Here is a 23,975-nt window from a genome sequence, read left to right on the forward strand (position 1 = left end):
TCAGATTTTAACACCTTATTTCTGAGCCAAGTTTATCTTAAACACTTACTGACATTTATTGCCATTTGTGCTTATCCACAAACCTGCACAACCTGGAAGAAATGACATCAGCTTCAAACTGTGCACAAGAGGCAGCTGCTCACCTCCATGGCAGACAGGCTGCTAGAAGCACGCTCCAGCAGTGAGCCGCATTAACGGCAAACTCAGTGTAGCTGAAGTGCAAGTTCATTCTGATTTTTGAAGCTGCCTTTGTAGCACCAAGAGAATCAATTTTGCACGGAGCTACCTACACACTAGGGGATCCTAAGCAGTAAGTCACCAGCTGTGCCTTCTAGCAACTCAGGTGACCCTGAAAAAGGTACAAGGAGGGGGCGGTCTCAGGGCATTTGGACATAATGCAGAAACACATCAAAGCCAAGCTAACGCATGCTGAAATCTTTCTAGCCAGGCTTTCCATCACACCATAACTACAAGAGTCTCCTGCTTGATTTGGCTTTTCCTAAAACTATCAAAATGCTGGTAACAGACCTGTTATCTTCCCCTGAGTAGGAATGGAAAAAATGGCTATTGCCCTTAAATCTATGGGAACTGGGTATATAGCACTGTGGTTAATGTCTGATTATCTGCAGGACTGCAAGCAGTCCAGAAACTGTTGTATCAACTTTATCCTAGGCTTACTTCTGTTACTGAGAAATGTTAAGACAGAAGTACTGCAAAACTGGTTTTCCTTCAAAATCACCTGCTATAACATGCAAAAATTACTGATAATCCTACAAAAACTATCTTTTAAAACAAAGATATAATTTTGCATAGAAGCACCACTTTGGCATCTGTAAAGCATCAGTTTTTTATGAACTAAGTTTCACTAAGAGCTATTGTAAAGATTTCCTACTAACAGAAAGCACCCATCGACTCTTGAATAAAAGGAAATAACTGGATTGCAGGCAATAGACTCAAAATATTTTAAATATAAAAACTAAAATTGTCTTCCTTCAGATTTCTAAATTATAGTCTCAGGGCTGTCAGATAACAAGCACTTACGAACTACAGTTTAGGACACTATTTTTCTATCGTCTCAAGATGTACTTTTAGAGGGAGGTAATTTGGTGTAGTTCCTGAGTTATGTCATAAAAAAATTAGGGGAAAGCGGTAGCCATTGCCAACCTGCTAGAAAGCATGTTTGGAAGAGTCTGGGTGATATCTGTTATAAGAAATCATATTGTTCTAAGAATGAGTAAAATGCTCTGAAGGAAAGCAGAATTTTAAAAACATTTTCCAAATAATACGTGCACACATATTATTTATATATATTACACACTTATTTCCAATGAGGAATGGCTAACATGCTAGCACAGGAGTTACAGACAATGTGACAGGATTACATGATATATCAAGGTGATCCTAGAATAATGGTTCTTGGTATAGATTCTAGTTCTTCAGATATGCAGGAAAAGGTTACACGCATATGCTTACCGAAAAGAAGCAGTAGCATTCTGCTGTATACAAAATTACTCTTCAAGAGAAAACAAAAACAAGCATAAGGGCAAAACATCTGAAATACTTCTTGCCCATCTCTATTGTAACCAAGTGAAGGTTTTCTTAAACATTATGTTCAACAAATTAATTTTGAAAAGCTGCTGTTCATTATGTTTGCTTTCTATAGCTACTTCAAATAGGAAACAGTGAGTTATGTCATATAAACAAACACTTAGTCATCATGAAGTGTCCCCAGGGATTTTACGCTGTCCTCAGGGATTTCTTTCAGTGCCATTTCAGTGTACTAAATTGTGCACTGGTTATCCTGGTTGGATCAGAACAAGTACAATTTCTAGATGTTCATAGTGTAATCCAGTCTCCATAACCTTCAGTAATGCTGCTGTTCCTGAGTTCTGGTTAAACATTTCAGCTGTGCTGGTTACTCAGTCGGCCTGTACGCAATCACAGGCTGTTCTTCGCCAACATCTATCAACATATCTAATGGCACATGAGGCTTGTCATAGCCAGAAAACTTGAGACAGGGGCTTGGAATTACTGTTTTCTGTATTTCTGGCACAGAAACCTCTGGAACTGAAGAGTCATTGCACATATCCATTTGGCTACCATCAGAAATGAAATAACTCTCTTTTACTTTGTGATTCTGTTCATCGTCAGAAGATACCTCCTCTGTGCTTGCCTGCACAGACACCTCTTCTGCTTTGGCCGGTGCCTCTGGGGAAGAAGCAGAAGATGCTTCTTCACTGGAATTCTTCAGACTAGCAGTTTCTTCTTTTGGCTCTACCTCCAACAAGGTCGCTCCATCATTCGCTGACAACGCTGACTGGCCCGGCATTATGCTTATTACAGAGATGTATTTTGCATCTGATTTTGGTTCTAAGAAATTGTCTGTGTTCAGGTTTCTTATCACACTGACCTTCAATGGAGAAACAAAAACCAGTTTTAGTTCCATACAGCATACTAATTGGCTTTATCTGCTGTCAAAGTTTAGTGGTTAAAAAACCCCCACAAACCCCCACAGGCTCATAATACAAATTTAAACGTCATTGCAACCGATCCCAACAGAAATTACAAAAATTAGAATCTGGCAAGGTCATTAGCCTGTATCTATGACTTCAACTGCTTCGTTAACGCTTTTATGCAAGCTCTCAAAAATGCTATGTGCAAATATATTGCAAGGATTAAATCCATTTCACATCACCCACTGCAGTTTAAGTTATTTGATGTTTGCAATGGAGAAGAAAACAATAAAGGAAGGAATAACTGTAATACTCTTCAACTAGCTGGGGAAACCTTTCATACTCTACAGCTAATGAGTGTAACTTTTAATGACTGCAATATTTCGTGGCAACTGTCTCTATTGGGAGGGAAGCACTCTTTGGAAAGCAGTCTTTATGCATACCCAGCAGTCACATCTACACTGAAGGCTTCCTAGTTATCTCTCTTGTGCCACTAAGCACTCCCTCAATGCTGCAACAAACTTCAATTTTTCACTTTGAAACCCCTTCATGGGAAGTAATATATTAATTCCTTCAATGGCCAGGCCCTGGCTTGTTGTAAAAGTTTACAAAATGCCTTCAGGCTGTTCAGATTCTTACAATTTGATTTTGCTTTTAAAGGTGCTCTCAAGAATATATACAAAGTAGGGTCAATTTCCAGCTGTATGATGGTGCTCCTTAAAGTTAATGGAAAGCATAGGGAGAAAGGGTTAGCCAAGTAATAGTGTCTTTGCCCAGGTTTCATAATCTGTTATATACGTGTATCACAGACTATAAAGTACTATAGGTAAACTAAGCCCTAAATAAAATGGTACATAATCACTGGGTTTTGGGATACTTTGTAAACAAATAATCTGATGGAAAATACCAGTTAAGGCAAATTTGGTAGAAAGGAATGTAGGTAGGTAAAGGAAGAGAAAAGGGAGACAAAATGTTTAAGAAAAGCTACAAACAGGCAAAAAAGAACCTTCCAGACTGTATTTGTGTAAGAACTGAGAGCACTATCAAACCCAGATGATCAAATCTGACTGTACTTTTCAAGAATCTCCCTTGGTCAGAAGGTTGTGAGGCTGTTATCTTTACATTCACACCTTCACAGCTTGCTAACATCATTAGAACTTGCTTTCATCTCTGACTTCAGCCCCATAACTTTTCCCTCAGTTGCCCTGGTATCTGCCTACTATGCTGTGATGTATGCTCAAGCAATGAATCTACTGTAGTTTAAAAAGTTAAAACCCCCAAAACAAAGACAAAATGCCACCACTCCCTTCCCAAACACTCCCACAGAGCAAACACACACTTCCTGTTACTTGCAATCTAAGTGAGTTTTACAAACCACTGTCCTAGTGCCACTAAGGTGAGGTAATCCCCTTGGGAATCACGGGATGCTACTGGAAAGCTAGTACAAAGAACAGGAAGGTGTCTCCTGACACTGAGAACGTAACACACTAGAACCCAGCTGACATTCAGCCACCATTCTCTCTGGATGTGCATTTTCTGTTGTGTGGAAACAGTCAGAACGTTCTATAAAGAACACACATGGTGATTTCCAAAGGTATGTATGGACACCACCTGTCCATAGGCAGCAGATGCCTAGGAGAGAGCTGCAGAAACCAGCATGCAATCAGCAACACGTACATACCGAATGCATTACGACCTGCTGGTAGGATTCATGTACCTTTTGAAAGCCTGCTTATATAAACATCTGAAAAAATACTGGATACTTATGCTGCACTCACCTTGAAGGGAACAGCACCTGTACTTTTTCGGGGGGGGGGGGGGGGGGGGTGGGGGGTAGCAAAAATCTGACTCCCAACAGTCACACAGTTAGTGACACGGGAAGATTATTCTATGTGTAAGCTGCGATACTTGGGGAATGTGGATTAAAATCAGATGCTATAGAAACTATGGCTGAAAGCTGCATTTACAACTTCCCATCTCTCCCCAAACCAGTACATGCTACACTGAAATTAAAAACAAACCCCAGTGAGTTCTTGCTTGTCTTTTTAGGATTTTCACATGGCTCTAAAAATTGCAGTCCTAAACCACTTTAAGGGAATGCCTTGTACTCTTATACAGGTTCTGTATTTCACACTGCCAGCTGGCTGTGCTTAGAGGTAGACCCTGAGGGTAACATAAGTACTCTCCATACAACTACTGCAAAGATTTTTGTTCTTTAAGAGAAATCCATTTTTCTCTTGGGTAAGTTTTTAACCAAAGCAAGCTGGTGCAAAGACACTCCTGTTCCCATTCATAAAAGGAGGAAGCCATCAGGAGAAAAAACCCTCATGTGTTTCCTGGTACCAAAGTACTTTAAGAGTCACTGAGTTGTGACCGTAAGGCAATTCAGCAATACAAGCTTCAAACAGAAAAATCAACACAGCTTACTACACTAACTGGAATGCCACTCAAAGCACCTCAAATAACAAGTCTAATTAAGATATGGTTGCCATTTGAAGAAAACTATTTAGGTAAATACTAAGTTAATGTTTTATTTTCCATGCACATTATCTAACACTAGCAAACGGAGAGCCACTGAGCTTGGGCTGGACGTCAGCAGTATTTCCTGGCACATACAGGTCCTCATGTATCTTCCTCTCTCCAGTGAGAGTACTAAGCTGTCAGGTCTTCCAGTGTCTCAACAGACTAGGAAGATACAGCAGTGGAAGCCAGGCTCAAGGATACATATAAATAAATCCATAACAGTTAACAGCTCCTTTCTTAATTTATTTTCTAAGGGCTCATCTACCTATGAATTCCCAGTAATTTTCAGGTGCCCATTTTCTGAAGAGGAGTTTGAGGAATCCATTTCAAATTTTATTTTGACCTTGACAAAAATCTGCCCAGCTTTTGCATTGTTCCACAACAAGTTAATGCTGGGTCAAGGTACAAATATGGGACAATGTTACTGCCCTACAGCTACTCACAGGGGGGAAAAAAGAAAATCTTCATAAAGGCTAGCGAAGCGGCTTCACTTTTCTAAGATGACAATCATTTGTGGCAAGTTATCAGTCAAAATTTCAAAGAATAATTAAAATTTCTCCAAATAAAAAAAATATGTTGTATATGTTTAACCAAAAAAAAAAAGACAGAGTCACAATGAAAATTCTGAAGTGTTTTGTGAATACCTGTAACACAACCATGTCATTCCTGCCAGACTCGGAAAAAGCATCAGCAGAGAGCGGAAAAGCTGACTTGAGTATGAGATAAAAATAAAAGCTGATGCTTTTCAATGCATCTTTCTCTTGTAGAGTAGGTGTTTTCTAGCCACTAAAATATCTGCCAACATTTAAAGATAAAATGCACTGAAACAGAAGACAGTGTAGTTAAAGCAGAGGGAGATGCCCACAGCGCATCAGTAAATTAAGGCCAGGCTCCTTTTAAAGTGGACAAGCCCTCACTATGCATCCCACAACAAAAATCTAGCACGGGAAAATGACACACAGGACAAATATGAATAACTGAAGACAGTGGGTGGAAGGAGATTGCCTCTTGAAATACTTCTTGTGAGGTAAGTGAAAGGAAATGAATGGCTCTAACTACAGCTGGACTGCTGAAATATCAGATTCCTGTGATTGAGCGGAAGACTAACACGATGAAGCCTTGTACGGGAATCTCTCTCATTTTCTAGATGAGTATTGCTGGTGGGAGCCTAATATGAATAGGGAGGTTTCAAACATTTAAATGAACGCTTTCTCTAATGAAGGTAATCATTCAATGCCCATACTGAAAGACAGCTGCATGGTGGAAGGAGGACCTGTACATAACTGATGACATTCTTGGGAGTCACAAACAGCATAGAAAAACAATATAAAAGTTCTGAGATTTAAATAGCAGTGTGGATTTGTTTGGGTTTTTTCTTTTCTTTGGGTACATGAGACTCTCAGCAAAGGTAGCTGCTTGATGGCTACTCTCGATTTTCCTCCTATTGGAGAATTTCAACTTGCTCAAAGTCACTCAAAGCCACCAGGAAGCAGATCACTGGAAGGCAGCAGTCCTAAAGCAAGACACCTTGCCTAGCCTTCCAACAGATAGAAAAACTCCCTAGATGTTTCATTTTCAGACAAGCTCAGGTAAAGCACAATGTTCATAATCTGTATGGAAAGAAATGCCTAGTATACATTCAAAGGTCAGTGACAGGCTCTCAGCTCTGAGATGTCTACAGAGATATCTACAGAGATATCTTCATATAATTAAATTTATTACTCATATTAATTATTTACATTATTTATTGCTTTGAATTATTTATTTTGATCCTAAAATAATAAAGTTATTAAATATTTATTTTATATTCCCACATTATTGAGACTGTCCTTATGAGCTCTGCAATTTCTATTTGTCACTAGAGACTTCAATGGAAATGGACAAAATTACAGAATATCCTGAGTTGGAAAGGACCCATGAGGATCACACAGTCCAACTCCCAACTCTACTCAGGGCAACCCAGAAGATAAACAACAGATCTAAGAACGTGATCCAAATGTTTCTTGAACACTGACAGGCCTGGGGCCATGACCACTTCCCTCAGGAACTTGATTCGGAGCTTAACCACCCAGGTAACACTCTTTATAGGTCTCATTCAGCTCCTTAGCAACAAGGCATGATGCAGAATGTGACCAGATTGTGGTAGACAGGAACCCAGGAATTACAAGATAACATATTGCCTGGTAAATTGATAATATGGGCACAAACCCAAGTTTCTACAAGGTAGGCTAAAGTGGGAACTTGAAGAACACATCAGGAAGCTCAGAGGAGTTAAGGAGAGACACTCCAGTTGTGCAACATTCTTTCTCCTGATCCCTTAGATGCAATACCACAGTGATACTGGGCAACCATAATAACTATGGAACCACTGAGCATAGCACTGCCATTGTGGATAAGCTGTCTCTTGCTATAACTAATGGTCTTCACAAAAACTACTGTCTGTGCATGTAGGACACAATGTTATGTATTAACACAGTTACATACTGGTGTGAAGGTGGAGAAAAGTCTCTAGCCACTTTTTCTAAAGGCCTGTGTTTTGACATAGGGTCTAGCCACAGATGCTGTCAGACAGGTTTAATCTGAATTTTTTTGAAGTCAACAGAATAGTTCTCTCTGAACTAATCTCATGGCTCCATCACAGTCCATGGAAAGAAACAGGCATTTTAGAGAGCATTATCTGACTGGGTGTGCATATTACCTTATAATGAGATGAATCACCCTGTGCTGCACAAGTTGATGGACAACAAAGGGACTGAGCTAGCATCACTGGATCTCTATTTAGTCAGAACAATCTCACCTCCTAGCATGCAATTACAAAGAAAGCAGGCTCCAGTGGATCTTGGACATTGAGCTACCCCTGCAGTATGAAGGAGTCACTTTAAAATGTCTTGAAGTATAACAACGTAAAATTGAAGATCACCGCCTCTTCCCTCTATAAGTCATACTTCCTACATCAGCTGAGGAGATAAACCTTGGCTAAGATTACAGTTTACTACTGCCTCACATGGCAGTTCTGGAAAGCTGTTTCAACTGCTGCTGGCTGTTCAGTTGCTGTGAGGAATGAGACACCCGGAGGACACTGTTGTATAGTACTTGGCTCTTGCCTGACGGGAAAGCAGGGAGTGCTGCTGCTTTTTAAGGATCATCCACTCTGCTACCTACGAACAGTCACAGGGAACTTTGAGTTAGGGCAGCTGCTGACCTCTTCCCTGAGATTGCTCAGCGTGAGAACAGATTTCCCCTAGTTGTTCTTCCCTCTTCCTACAGCACTATCCTTTCCCTACCCCCCTTACTCTGCACATTGCTTCACTTAGCAGTGTCACAATATGACATGTAATGAAGGAATCTCACAGGTGTCCAGTGAGAGGACACAAGGAAATGGGCACAAACTGAAGTGCATGGAATTTTATTTGAATGCAAGAAAACAATTTTTACTCTGAGGGTGGTTCAGCACTGGAATAGGCCGTCCAGAGTGGTTGTGGAGTCTGCTTCCTTGGAGGTATTCAAAACCCAACTGGACAAAGTCCTAGGCAACTTGCTCTTGCTGACCCTTTTTGAGCAAAAGGGCTGGACTAGACTATCTCAGAAAGCCTCTTACAATCTCTGCAATTCTGTGGTTCTATGTCTCTGCTGCTAGAATGAATACAAACCTGTCTATGCACACTCACATTCAGGTTTTAAGAACTAAGTTCTCAAACTAGACCAACTACTGCTATTTCAGTTAAAAACAGACTAAAGTCCAGCCCTAAAAAAAAATACAAGGCATCTGGTTGTAGAGGCTGTTGGAACATTAGACAGGTATGAATCCTAAACATCTATGAGACCACGGTTAAAAAAATTGAGACAGACATAAAAGACTATAAAGGCATGAAGTTCTAAAGGTTACCCAGTTTGATATTAAAATTCTAACACAGATAAGGGTGAACTTACCAAAGACTTAGGCAGCTTTATGTTGCTCTTCCTTAGTTTCTTGCAGCCAAAGCATATTGTCACAATTAGACTCAGACACACAACACCACCACACAGAATGACAACATACTGCATGCCTAAGAAGTCAGAGGAAAATCTATTAGGAAGTTTTGAAAAATAAACCACTGCTGTATCATTCAGCATAACATAAGAAACTGTAATAGCTCAGAATGCTTAGCTGTAGTGTGTGAATTTATCAATTTACCACCTCTTTTTCACTCAAGAAAACTTAATTGATAAAGCATGATAACAAGTAAATAAAAATAGAATAACGATGTTTTCAATTCATATAAACACAGTTTTATAGGGGTAAAGGAATTTTGTAACTAATTATTTGTTTCTTAGAGATGACACATGGGGATGAACAGATTTGTACGTCTTCCATGTGACAGCATATTAACTGACATCATAATTACAAGTAATCTATGTACAGTAAAATTAAAATGTGAAATCTTCCAAAACACAGAACTGTTAACCATTACAAATAAGATTCCACTAGCCAGACTCTCCTTAATGTGTCCCCCCCAATGATATCGCTGCTCTTGTGCATAAAAGAACTAGCACAACTGCTTTTCTTAATTTTATTTCCTTTCTCCTGTAAAGTTTTGGGCCATAATGAAATATCATCACAAAGTTTGTAAGACATTATCAGAGATATAAAGTTGTGTCACTGGCTGCCTTTGCTCTCTTTAATTAAGAAAAAAATATGCCAATACCTCAATTTTTATGACCACAAGTGTGTATTTTCTTCAAACTCAATAAAGTCTATATACATTTTCCTCAGTGATGAGACTGAGCAAAAAGCCATTTGTTAGAAGAGAGACACAATGCTTCTGAAAACCATATATATATATATACACGCACACACTTGGTGAATAATCCATTTGTTATTTGTTAATTGCACCAACGATCAGGTGCAATGGAAACAAGTTTTATAATGTCAGTGAAGCAGGAAAAGCAGCCAAAAAAAAAGTCAAGATTACTTGAAAGTAACACATGAACTTCAAAACTGGGCAAATGCATTTCGAATAGAATGTCCACGCTTTCCCTTTTTTCGTACTCCCCCATAGGCATCCATGTCTTCCCATGGCTATATCAGAGCTCAAATACTTAGCTAGAAGCGATCTCTGGTCAGACTCAGTATGTTCTTACCCAGTTGCTGCTTGAGAGGTACATGAATGCAGGTTTCTTCCGATGGGGCACCAACCATCAGCTCATCATATAAGGTCCCCTTTGCTGAAACACAGTAAGTGGAACCTTCAGCAGGAAGTGGGATGTTGACTTTACATTTATAGACCGTACAGTTGTCTCCAGCGAACTCTTCTCTACTCTGCAGAAAAATTAAAACCACATTATATCATTTGATTCAATACAATATAAACATTACACTATCTTCCAACATTTCAAAGAAATATTAACACACATTAAATGTGGCTCCTACATAGGATCGTGGAATAGTCTGGTTTGGAAGGGACATCAAAGCTCTTCTAGTTCTGACAGGCTGGAAAGCTGGGCAGGGAGAAACTAAATGAGGTTCAACAAAAGCAAGTGTAGAGTCTTGCACCTGGGAAGGAATAACTGCTTGAATCAATACAGGCTGGGGGATGACCTGCTGGAGAAGAGCTCTGTGGAGAAGGACCTGGGGGTCCTAGTAGATGACAGGTTGGCCATGAGCCAGCAGTGTGCACTGGTGGCTAAGAGAGCCAATGGGATCCTGGGGTGCATCAAGAGAAGTGTGGCCAGCAGGTTGAAGGAGGTGATCCTCTCCCTCTACTCTGCTCTGGTCAGGCCCCACCTAGAGTATTGTGTCCAGTTCTGGGCTCCCTGGTATAAAAAAGACAGTGATCTCCTTAAAAGAGTCCAGAGGAGGGCTACAAAGATTATTAAGGGCCTGAAGCATTTCCCTGACGAGGAAAGGCTGAGCAAGCTGGGACTGTTCAGCCCTAAGAAGACTGAGGGGGGACCTTATTAATGTTTATAAATATCTGAAGTATGGGATGCAGGGGGAAATGGCCAGCCCCTTTTCAGTGCTCTGTGGAGACAGGACAAGGGGCAATGGCTGCAAGTTGGAGCATAGGAAGTTCCGCACCAACATGCAGAAGAACTTTTTCACAGTGAGGGTGACAGAGCCCTGGGACAGGCTGCCCAGGGAGGTGGTGGAGTCTCCATCTCTGGAGATATTCAAGACCCGTCTGGACACCTACCTGTGCAATATGAGCTGGGGAGCTGCTTTGGCAGGGGGATTGGGCCTGATGATCTCTCGAGGTCCCTTCCAACCCCTATGATTCTATGGGCAGGGACACCCTCCACTAGACCAGGCTGCCCAACGCCCCATCCAGCCTGGCCTTGAACACTGCCAGGGAGGGGGCAGTCACAGCTCCTCTGGGAGACCTGTGCCAGGGCCTCACCATCCTCATAGTGAAGCATTTCTGTCTGATACCTAAATCTACCCTCTTTCAGCTAAGGCCATTATACCTTGTCCCATCACTCCATTCCCTTGTAAACAGTGCCTCTCCAGCTTTCCTACAGCCCCCCCTTTAGATATTAGAAGGCTGCAATAAGGTCTCTTTGGAGCCTTCTCTTTTCCAGGCTGAACAAGCCCAACTCTCTCAGTGTGTCTTCATAGAACAAGTGCTTGAGCCCTCTGATCATCTTTTGCGGCCCTCCTCTGGAACCGCTCCAACAGACCCCAGAGCTGAACACAGTACTCCAGATATATACCTTGCAGAAGATGTGTGAATTCTGGCTTATGAGCTACCTTCAGATGCTATGTTTGATTTAGCTTACAGCTAAAATTTGTGCTGTTCATAGTCCAGATTTGCATTCCTTATTAATTTTAAAACTTGTGGCTGAACGCACATGAGAAGTTAAATGTGAAATAACATAACTATCATTTTTCTCAAGTTCACCCACCATGATTGCTAAATAAGATGTTATTGATATCTTGAAATACAATGTTCGTAAATGAAAGTTCTATCTAGCTAAGTGAAAGGGACACAAGTAAAGTTACCAATGTTTTAGCACATGTGCAGAACAACAGCATGGGACCTGGTGACTATCCTGTGTACAGCTAATGCAATAATCTCATTTTTGTATGAAGAAGTCCTCTTGGACAACTAAAATCCAGCCCTTCCAGCCACATATCTCACTGTGATGCAGTTGACATTTTAGGGCTTCAGTAGTCCTATGTTAGGTTCAACTGTTTTCTTGATGCCTGTTGGCTCCTTGTGTCATAGGAGTGAACCCTCTGTCTAAGTGTTTAAGGTAAACAAGTTATTTTTAATGTTAATTTAACTTACTTGATTTTTACGATCCCAAAAAGTCACCAAGTATGTGATCTCTGAATAAATGTCTCCAGTCCAAGGAAGAAGCTCCACAGGTGGGAATGCAGGATGGTAAATTTCAACCACGATCTCATCGCCATGCCTTGAGAGATTCAGTTTTGGTGGAGCCATTTTTCCTGCAACACATTGCACCTTTGCTGTTAGGCCAAAGCTCTTAAACATAAAATACACTATTTATAGTTATCTTTCCCAAATTCATCAGAGATTTGAGAAGAATTACATGTTTATTTCAATGCTGTTAATATCACACAGCTGTGACACTGAGAAGTCAGAGGCATTTGGATGTATTCATAAATCTGCTTCTAAAACAGAAACAGAGATCTGCCTGTGCAGATCTGCTACGCAATCCAGTCTTTCTATACATCTAAGGCCATGACGATTCAGCTCACTGACAATGCCTACAGAGGCAGAACTACAGAAGGTCCTACTGAACAACCATGATGCTTCATTTCATACTTGACTCCTAACGTTATGATATTCCTAAAGGAGACAAAATAACACAGCAAAAAGGATAATTTCTAACTTTAAGTCTGGGAAAAGTTACAAGGTTTAGTTTATGGTGGAACTTACCATGCTTTTGTAAGATAAACTCCTTTGTCTCAACATACTCAGACTGTTGCGACCCAACAACAGCTTTAACTCGAAGCCAGTAAGAAATAAAAGCATCATTTATTTCCTTTGAGAAGTCACAGAAATGATATGAAATGTTCACACAGGATTCAACGATCTTATAGTGACCTACACTGTAAAACAGATCAAGTAATAGTTAATACAATTTCAATTGTATAATATTGTACAACACACTACCTATGACAAAACACCTGTGAGGGTGACCAAGTACTGGCAGGGGTTGCCCAGGGAGAGTGTGGAGTCTCCATCCCTGGAGATATTCAAAAGCCATCTGGACATGGTCCTAAGCAACCTGCTCTAGGGGATCCTGTTTTAGCAGAGGGGGTGGACCAGATGACCTCAAGAGGTCCCTGTCAACCTCAAACATTTTGCCACGTGACAAATTTTGCCTTAATTTGCATTTAGGGGGAACCCTATGTGACTTCACCACAAAGAAACAGAAGAATTTATCATGGACTGATTGCTTTTACACACTTCGAGAGACTATCAGGTACTTGAAATGACAAAAAGAATAAGAACTTACTTGTACGGTTTGATTTCCACAATAAAACGAGGTGTTTCAGACATAGGTGGGTATTGCCAATGTAAGACAGTTTGAAAATTGTTGGATGTCACTACAATCTCTGTTGGTGAAGGCACTAGAAGAAATAGAACAATCGCACTTTAATAAACAGACCTAGTCAAAGATAAGAACAGCCAAATATATTTCCAAATTATTTGGAAAAGGCAACATGCTAGAAATTATTGTGAAAATTAAGACTGAAAAATCACAAATACTTTCCCCAAAACAGACTAGTTTGTCACCAGTATGAACCCACAGAAGTCCTGCAAGCTGATTTATTATTCTTCTCCTCTACAGAGACAGCTTCCTGCTTGCAGCTCAGAACCTCAGCCAACCCATGTTCCTTGAAAACAAGTCCATCAGATGGCCTGTATCAGCTGTGATGATTACACCCCCATGTTGGTATTATTCAGATGCACCAGCAAGACAGATAATAAGAATTTAATGAATTTAGAGGAGATTAAACACAGCTCCTGTAGATATCTCTTGCTCTTTGGAATCCAAATCAGAGGGTGGAGGGAACAGCGGGGAAAGAGGATACCAAAGCTTCAGTATCAGGGTCTGTGCTCCAAGGGAGTCTTACTGAACCCAACTGCCTCCTGACTCAGCCTTGCCAAAAGACACCAGCCCTCCTGGAGAAAGCCTGACAATGCTGTTTTTACTACTCCAACAGCACTCATCAGAAAAAGCTGTGACAGTAATAATAAACTCCTAACATTTCTAAGGAGTTTGAACTCTGAAGCTGTAATGTGACTCCATACAGAGTACAGTCAGTAAACAACATCAGAGCTAATGTAGTAAGTGACATACAAATAAATAGCAGTGTGACAGTTTCCTCATACAGAAAGCTTTTGTTCTAAGCACCATCAGCAACAGGGGTATCAGGTAGGCAGCTGCAAGGGAAGGACAAGGAACCAGGGAAGCTGTGGCAGCCCCCTCCCTGGCAGTGTTCCAGGCTAGGCTGGATGGGGATTTGGGCAACCTGGTCTAGTGGAGGGTGTCCCTATAGCAGGGGGTTGGAACTCGATGATCTTTGAGGTCCCTTCCAATCCAAAGCATTCTGTGATTCTATGACAATTACTGTAACTACTGAAGGCTGTCATGTGGCATCCAGAAGGAGAAACCTATGAAAGTTACTCAACCAATCTTAATAATTATTTCTTAGCTTCTCAATGTCTGGTTTGGCATCCTTAATACTCTCTTAACATGTTTTGGGAAACGTTGACAGGTAACTCATATTTGACCTGCTCAAGACTGTTCCTTCTTCCCAAACCACGTGCTCTAACTTTACTCTGTGATATATTGAGGGAAAGTAAACAATTTTCACATCTTATACAAGACCACAAAGATAACACTCTACAGAAAGTAACACACAGAGGCTGAGAAATGCTATTAACCACGAAGACTTGATACACATAACATATGTCAGGCTGCAAATGGTGCTGTGGTTTTGTTATGTTTGACTATGTACAAAAGTGGTATTTCACTTATTGGAAAAAAGGAACGCAATCATCAAATTCTCAACCACAAGGTAAAAAAAGGTGACAAGTTGTCAGAAGAGGTGTCAAGGCACACAAATGTTACTTCAAGTATCTAGTTCTAAGGCATGGTGTAATAAGTCTTCAAAAATTTTACTGTTGTGTACCATTATACAAACAAAACTACACTTTTGAGAGTGGAAAATGAAATCCCAGAATGTATTTGAACTGCCAGTAGAAACTATGTGGCTTTTAGTTATGTAATTACATACCGCTCTGCTTTCTCTTCCCTCATTTCTTCCCTCATTTCTTCCCCCCTTCCCCCCATTTTTGTTTTATTTTGTATATAGACCGTTACTAGACTGGATTTCAGGAGAACAAACTTCAGGCTACTTGGGGAGCTCCTTAGCAGTATCCACTGGGAATCCACCTCTGAGGGTTTAGGGGGCCATGAGTCAGATTTTAAGAACCACGTTTTAGAAGCACAGGAACTGACAATCCCCCCTTGCGAGGCAGAAGATCAGCCTGGCAGAAGAGGGAGGGAAAAAAATATTTATGTTCTCTGGTGGCAAGATCAGGCTTCACAGAAAGATTACAGAGCAATGGTTCACGTATGTGGGAAAAAGGTGAAACAGGGTCAAAGCTGAACTAGAGTTGAATCTAACCAGTGTTGCGTCAGAAAAGAGAGGCTTTTAAAAGTATGTTAACAGCAAGAGGAGGTCTAAGGAAAACATTGGACTGATACTTGTTGAAGATGGCCAATGGACACTGTCCCTGGACAAGCTGTCCTATGGCAAGATGAGGAGGTACCTGGTACCGAAGGGCAGAGTTTAAAGGGCTGTGGTGAATGGGGACACATCCAGCTGGCAACAGGTCACTAGCAGTGTCCCTCAAGGCTCAATTCTAGGAACTGTTCAATATTTTTTCCCAATGATCTAGATGTAGCTGTTGAATGCATGAGTCGCAGGTTTACTGATGATACTAAACTGAGAGGTGCTGTTGACCAAACCAAATTGTTCTTAGATTGTATTTATTTTGAGGTTTGCTGGTTCAACATTTAAGCCAAAGAAAGCCCAAGAGCTCACCTCCTTTCCCTGATTACAACGGTTACTTTTATGGAAGACTATCTCTACCTGAAAACCTTGCCTAACCAACATTCAGTCACCAAGAAGCTTACTCTTTGAGCCATTCAGCAATAATACACAGAAACCTAGTTAAAGACACAGCAACGTAACATGCTGGCAAGTGAGTGTTCAGCACTGCAACAATTCAAACTAAAGGATCTCAAAACCACCAGGGAACATGGATCAGCTTGTCGTCACCCATGGAAACTCCACTTTTAATGCCATGGCCAGACAATTCTAGTCCTTTCTTCAAGCTTGTTATCTGCCTCTGCCTGTGTTTTCATTCCCCCTCAAATTGTTTTCATGGTTGAGCTCACAGCCCCTTTACTCAGGCTGTTTATCTGGCTTCTCATGATTCTTCCTCTGGGCAGTTCCCCATCTTCTGCCCAGGCAGAGACAGAGCGTGGCAAGTCCAGCCTCTCGCCACTCCAGTATTAAGACTACAGACCACAGAGAACATTGAAGATTTTTGAAAAGCTAATGCTTAATCTTCACAGCTGCTATTTTTGCATACTGCCAGCTAAAATGCCATAATCTTTGGATACATATAATACTGTTTTGCTTAACTGATAATAAAGCATTATTTTTTTAAAAACTTGTTACACCCTGTTCTATGTTAAGCACAACTGGAGGAAGGTGATAGCTGCTCGTGCCACAATGTTAACCTTTAAACATAATACTATTAATTTAACACTTGAGGTGCAAAGTCAAACAGTGAGAAACTAAGTGTGGAAAAAGATGAAAACTGATCAGCAAATCATGTCGTGATGCACGATACCTGACATCGAACAAGTTTTAGTGTGCTTCCAGTTCAGATGCCATAATTTCCACCTGCAGTTAGCACTGTTCACTTTGCCTTGTAAGACAGCAACAACGGCTGACAGGCAACAGAGACATGAACAAGAACAACTTTTTCACAGAAACACAGAAATTGAATTGGGTATGTGCATTGTGGAACAGCACGAGAGGAATTTCAGAGAGCAGCTCTATGTCCAGAGAATAAGGGAATAAACAGTGAAGGTAGGCCAGTCACACTTACATTTTTTTAAGATTAATAAAGAAACTAAGCATGGCTGGGTTTTGAGGATGAAGGACTTGCTCGCATGTTGGAAAGCAAAGGTATGGGTAAAGGAGGGGCAAAAGCAAGCGCAAGCATGATCACAGGGTGACCTGTAAGTTAAGCACTTAATAGAGAACAGACATGGGAATGCAACTGCACACTGTATCTCAGCAAACTCACACCTGCATCAGTTTATAGCCAACACACCTAAGTCTGAGGAAAATGTGAGTTCTTATCTGTTAATATACAAACAGTCCAGACTGTCGCTGCCATATTGATGGCAAAGACTTCAGCGGATGTGACTGCAGTGGTGTGTGTGCACATATACACATACACACACAAACCCAAGTATCTTCTTAGCATACAATTTTCTTAAATAACTCTATTTAAGTTTTTGAGACACTTACATCTTCTGCAAAGTTAGAGAGAGGCCAGGAAGGAAATACATGTGGGAGGAAATTAAAAACTAAACTCCACTGAAAGACTTTTGTTTTACTGCGAATAACTGCTGCTTGGTTTCAGGCTGCTAAGAAATAGGGGGGTTTTGTGTTTTGGGTTTTTTGTCTGTGTGTGGTTTTTTTTCAAAGTAACAGGAACAAGTATACCTATCTGCATCTTCTATGACTAAGGAAGATAATTTACAGAACTAATCCACTAGTTGCACACAATATATGATATAGTTCTGCTTCAAAAACATCAATCTGACCAGAAAATGCTTGCTTGTATCTACAAATCTAGCTTGTAGTCTTGTTCTGTACATTCACTTCCCCAAGTCAAAAAACACTACACTGCACATCTCTCTCAAATCTCAGCAGGGTTGGAGACATGCAAATCAAGAAAGATTTGTAGATTAGCTTAAAGCTAGACTATCCTGTTCGCTGCATACATGTTCTGGAACAATGCTACCTATGGAAAGCACTCATGAAATACCAGCTTGAAGCAGCCACGCGTTCCATAAAATCTGTTTTTAAACCATATACAGGAGGATTTATTTTTATATATATGCAGATCTCCCACCTGTTCATTGAGCAATGTATCTCCCAACAGCAAGAATTACGTCAATGAACTGCAGAAAGGGACATTTCGAAGATGTAAAAATGAGTCAGCCCTTAAAGTGATGTTTGTATCTTGTGCAACACCAAAGTTCCTCCTCTGGTGCTGGCAGAGGCTGTGAGGCATAGCTGTATGCAGCACAGAGGCACCACTGTTCATGGAAGCAGAAAAGTACAAAAGTACAGAATAGGCCTGGTAAGGCCGCACTGCAGGCTCTATGGTACAGCCATCTGGGACAACAGCGGCTTAAAGAACCACTGAGACCGTACAAGTTGCATGTGCCTATTAAACATAATTTAGGGACCAAAATACAGATTGAAAGCACAAACTGAAAACTTGAAAAAGACACTGTGATACAACAAAGAAAAAATATCTCTTGAAGATCTGCTCCTTTTTTTTTTCTTTATTTCAATGAAAAACAAAGAAATCCTTATAATCCCCAAGTGAAACATCATAGGAAAATAGTTTTAAGCCATTTCAACAGACCAAGAGGGACAACAGCTTGAACTTTGCTGTGGACACATGCCAAGTAGTTAACTCATCATTTACCCTGTTAAAAACAAGCCAGATACAAGGCTAATAAACCAGTCCTTTTTGGGACCCTGACCAGGAAGACAGTGTGCCTCTCCTGTGCTTCACGTGAGCTCACATATCGACTTTAGCTGCACCCAGAAAGGGTGGCAGCTTTGGTGACTTCACAAAGTGACTCTCCTTAGCTTTCACCACCACTGACAGACAGGACAAGAGAAACAAGAATGGATAAATCCACGCTACCCGAGAATGCTACTTTAGGACTCCACACCAATACACAAGAAACAGGGCAGAGGGAAGGGGGTGGGAAGAAAAGTGGTGTCATGGTTTTCGCCCCAGCCAGCAGCTGAGCACCATACCCTGCTCACTCACTTCTCCTGATGGGGGTGGGGAGGTGGGGTAATAGAATAGACAAAAGTAAACCTTGTGGGTCGGGACAAGGACAGTTTGCTGGGGCAGCAAAGCAGGGGGCGGGGTGGGGGGGGGGGTGGGAGAAATAACAGTAACAGGAACTTGGTAGCAAATACACAGAACTGGTGATACACAACACAGTTTCTCACCAAACTGCACAACTCAGACTGTACAGCTTAGAGCTGCCCCCAACCCAGACCATCCCCAAGTCACGCGTTCCTCCTCCACCAGCCCACCTTTACGCTTAGAGTGACACCATCAGTATGCAATACCCCCTTTGATTAGTTTGGGTCACTGTCCCAGCTGTGTCCCCTCCCAGATTCCTGGGTGCCCCCTGCTTTCCCATTAGCAGGGCAGCATGAAAAGCTGAGAAGTCCTTGACTGTTCGGCAGCAACTAAAATCAGTGTGTTATCCGCACTGCTCTCATCCTGACTCCCAAACACAGCACTACATGATGTAGTGGGAGGAAAATTGACTCTAACCTAGCTGAGCCCAGGACAGGTGGCAAAAGGGCAGCCTATACCCTGGAAAACAGTACCAAGTCTGTGCTAAGGGGGAAAACAGCACATAAGAAGAATACAGTCAGTTTCTGAAAGCCACATTTCTTTAATGATTTAGAGCCTCACTTCAATCTGTTCTAAGGGAACAAAGTTGGCCTGTATTAGAGCAGAGCACAGTGATGGTGGGCACTAGTAGAGGGCTTCAAGCACTGTCCAGATGTGCTGGGCAGATCTGCAGAGGTCAGTGCCCAGCGTGGGCTTGAAAGAACATCAAAAGCATGCCACAGGGAGAAACAGAAAACACCTGGCAGAGTGGTAGTTTCACCACAGGGCAGCACGCCTGGGTCAGCATGCATCTATTTCTGCTGTGTGCTTCTGGCAGGCCAGGCACTGGAGATGAAAAGCCTGGTTTCTCCTCTTTTCAGACTGCTGGAGGGGAGACTGACAGAAGGTGGGATTTGGTGGGGGGCTCAACAGACCAGCAAACACCAAGCTGCAAGGTACTGAAGAGTTTTTTTCTGCTTTCTACTCGCTTGGCCTTCTTCTAAGTGGCAGCAGCCACACAGCATACATGGAGAGGCTTAAATGTGCTTGCCTTCAGCTGCTTTCATCTGTCCCTCCAACACAAAGGCAGCACGTACAATTCTCTTGTAATACCACTCCTATCCCTTGATGGTACTTCCTTAGCAAAGTTATTAAAACAAGCTGAAACCAGCGCATGCAACAGCAATTCTACACAGAAGGTTCTATCCGAAGATCTCAAATACAAAAAGGAAACCACATTCAATTTGCAAATAAAGGGAGTACAGACTACAAGTAAAATTTAATGCTTTTTTTTTTAAACATTTGGTGAAATGAACTTAATTTCACAGGAATCGGGAATAATCATCATACACAGCATTTAGTGCATTTTTACAAGGGGTTTTCATTTACTCGAGGCTCAGAGTTTAACACTGTTCCATGGAGCTTTTCAAACAGTTGTTTATGACACAAATGCCCACACGGTGGTATGCTGTGCTGAGAGACAGACCCAGATCACCAGCTTGAAAAAAGCCCCGCCACAGCGAGTTGCACAAGATGGACGTTTAAAAACCTGCTGCAGTAGTGGGAGCTAAATATTGTTTTCTCTATTTTACGACTATGCTTTGCTTTTTTTATAGTTAAGTCATTATAATAGAGGATATCTAAATCCAGCACTTTCTTTCATCTAATTTCTTTTTGTTTTCAGCCAGGCAGATGAGCTGCTATGACTGCTAATAATCTGAACCATAAAAGAACGAGTCAAGACCACCAAGATCATCACCCGCGACAGGAAGCCAGCCACAAAAAGTAAATATACACGTGCTGGTTTGGCTGAGATAGAGCTCATTTTCTTCATAGTAGCCAGCATGGGGCTATGGTTAAGATTTGTGCTGCAAACAATCTTGATAAGACTCGGATGCTTTCATTACCACAGCAGTGCTGACACAGACCTAAGGCCTTTGCTGCTCCTCGTCCCTCGGAGTGAGGAGCACTGGGGGTGCACAAGGAGTTGGGACAGCACACAGCCGGGACAGTTGATCCCAACTGACCAAAGAGATATCCCACACCATGTGATGTCATGCTCAGTGTATAACTGGGGAAACTAGGTGGGAGGCAGGATGATGGCTCAGGAATTAGCTGAGCATTGTCTTTGGGTGGTGAGAAATTGTGCTGTGCATCACTTGTTGCGTATATTCTTTTACCATTATTGCTATCTTCCTTCTTGGTCCTATTAAACTGTCTTTATCTCAACCCATGGGTTTTACTTTTTATTTTTAAGTTATTATTCTCTCTCCCATCCCATTGAGGGGAGCGGGGAATGAGCAAGCAGTTGCATGGTTGTTTCAGCTACGTGCTGGGTTGAACAACAACATATCGCCTTGGAAATCTGGCTTTCAATGTGCAAGAAGCACTGGAACTGTTACCGCAGTCCCCAAATCTGTTTCTACTACTACTATACACTTGACCACGGAATTCTTGTTCCAGGATACTTAAATGCAGACTGAAGAGCTCCCATGAACAAGCACCCAGCTCTGCTGACGAGTCACAGGCCCATCTATGAAGCCACATTAAGCATACAGCTGTAGGAAATGCAGCTACGCAGACAACTGCTCTAAGGCTGTCTAGCTTTTCTAAGGAAAACTCTGCCCTACAAGAGAAAAATGAAGATGACTAGGCGACTGGGCATGTCCTCATTGTACATTCAGCTCTGAGATATGTTTTATGCCGCTGGCACACTGAAAGCGCTGCTAAGACTTAAAAAAAAATGATGACTGAATCATTGCAAAGGAAAGCATCATAAACATGCTTCAGAATTCCCCTTCTACTTTCATTCTTCCACTGTAAAACAGCACATTTGCTTGCATCAATGTAACAAGGAAATCAGGGCACAGTGTTAGTTCGTTCAGCTAATACACAGCCATATCCATCAGAATTCCCTTCATCATGTTTTTGTTGACTAAAAGCTTACATTTTTCCTTAAATGAAGACTCTGAATAGCATGGCTATAGAGTCTGTGGCCAACCTGAAAGCTAGTCTCCAGAAAAGCTCTGCTTGTGTTGTCAAAACCTAACTCAGAAGCATATTCTGCTCCTTTCACCTGGGGGTTTGCTGCACTCTCACAGAAAAATGGGCTTTTTCCTTCTAGGCAGTTTGTCATACATCAGCTATGCTACAGCATTTTCCTGTAGTCTTACACCATGATAACTGTTGTGCTGGATTAGGTTTACAATGATTCGGTGAAATGTAATAATGCTGAATAGCGATCCCCTGTGTGGCCAGCGCTGCAATAAAGGATACCTGCTTAATAGTCACCAAGGCTACTGAGTTTTGATTCCGCATTTCAGTTTTGCAACTGATTTTTTGGTATTGTGGTTTTACCTTAAAATTGCTTAATGCAATGCAAAAGTAGCATTTTCTAATAGCAATTAAGGCAAGGGAAGAGTCAGCAGGCAGACTATAATTTTTAGTCCACATCAGGTAAAAATAAACAATCTTCCAGAGTCCCATACAGTGTGGCAAATGCCCGGGAGCAACTGAGTTCTATCACTCCACCTGGACCTAGATCTGAATTGTCCAGATTAGTCCCAGCGAATCTGCATGACACGCTTGCTGAATCCAAGGAGCCTGGGCACACAACCATGTGTTTCTGTGACCAGCTGCAAGAAGCATTTTAGGCAAATGGATCTTGCGTTGTGGGTAAAGCTCAGGAGAGTACTGATGCACAGACACGCACCCTATTTGAAGCACTTGCATGCAACACCCTGCAGACAGCTCTCAATGCTGCTAAAATAACTCTGCCCAAAGAGGGACAGAACTCTGCTCTCTGGTGGCAGGCCGCCTCTCCTGCCCATCGGCATCTGGCTGACAGGTGCCCTCACCTTCAAGGTCAAGGCCACAATCCCGATGCCTCGTTTGGACTTCTCGACCCTGCGCGCCCCATCTTTGCCGTGAAATTCCCAGTTTCTCTGCTTTTTTGGCCCCAAGAGACTCGCGTAGGGGCAGGCCTGTTCCAGGCACAGGGTACCCCTGCTGCGTTGTGCGACGAAGTGCACCAACACCTTACTGCAGGTGCCCAACGCCGGGGGTGACACCTGGGACAACAACCAGGCACAGGGGACAGGGTTCAAAATACACCCAAGGGGCAGCGTTAGCAAAACTGATCCGCGTGCCAGGCATCACTCCCCCGGCAGAGCCTGGCCTCGCACCCGGGACAGAGCCCAACCGGTACCGGCTGGCACGGCCGGACACACGGCACAGTCCCCCGCCCCGGGAGCAGGCGGCTGCGCTGGTGACGCCGAACAAAGCGGGACCCCGTTCCCCCGCCTCCGCCCGCCTGATCGCTCTCCAGGTGGCAGCACGGGCCCCGCGGCTTCCCCCTCCCGGCCACCCGCGCCGGGACGCGACGGCACGGACGTGAGTACCGGGGCCCCAACGCGGCGCCGGCAGGGCTGGGTCACGAACGACTCTGGGCCCATGCTGACGGCATACCCAACCCATCCCGTCCCGTCCCTTCCCACCCCGGCCTCGCCCGTTACCTGCGGGAGGCTGCTCCCCGCTGGTCACGGCGCTCGGGCGGGAGGCCATCAGCACCGCAAAGGCCAGGAGGGCCGGCGGTACCCGCATGGCGACCAGCGGCGTCGGTCGGGGGCGCGCACGGGGGACGCCCCGGCTGGTGCTGCCCCGCCGCGCTCCGCTCCGTTCAGCTCGGCTCCGGCGCCTGCGCAGGCACCGCCGGGAAGGGGCCGGCAGTCCCGCCCCCGGCGGGAAGTTGGTGAGGGGGCGGACGGCAGCGCGCGGAGTTCACTGCCGGGCA

General features: G+C 42.7%; 1 protein-coding gene across 1 annotated transcript; it reads right to left on the reverse strand.

Annotated features, from left to right (window-relative positions):
* Positions 1-1,915: 1,915 nt before the first annotated feature.
* IFNGR1 (interferon gamma receptor 1) lies at positions 1,916-23,785 on the reverse strand (the record flags this gene model as incomplete). The annotated part of the gene is made up of 7 exons (XM_084261961.1): positions 1,916-2,410; positions 8,907-9,022; positions 10,098-10,275; positions 12,245-12,405; positions 12,860-13,032; positions 13,443-13,557; positions 23,698-23,785. The coding sequence occupies 7 exons, from the start codon at positions 23,783-23,785 to the stop codon at positions 1,916-1,918; spliced, it is 1,326 nt and encodes a 441-aa protein (XP_084118087.1).
* Between the last annotated feature and the right edge of the window lie 190 nt (positions 23,786-23,975).

Source organism: Gallinula chloropus (genome assembly GCF_964237585.1).
Source record: "Gallinula chloropus genome assembly, chromosome: 3".
Lineage (NCBI taxonomy): Eukaryota > Metazoa > Chordata > Aves > Gruiformes > Rallidae > Gallinula > Gallinula chloropus.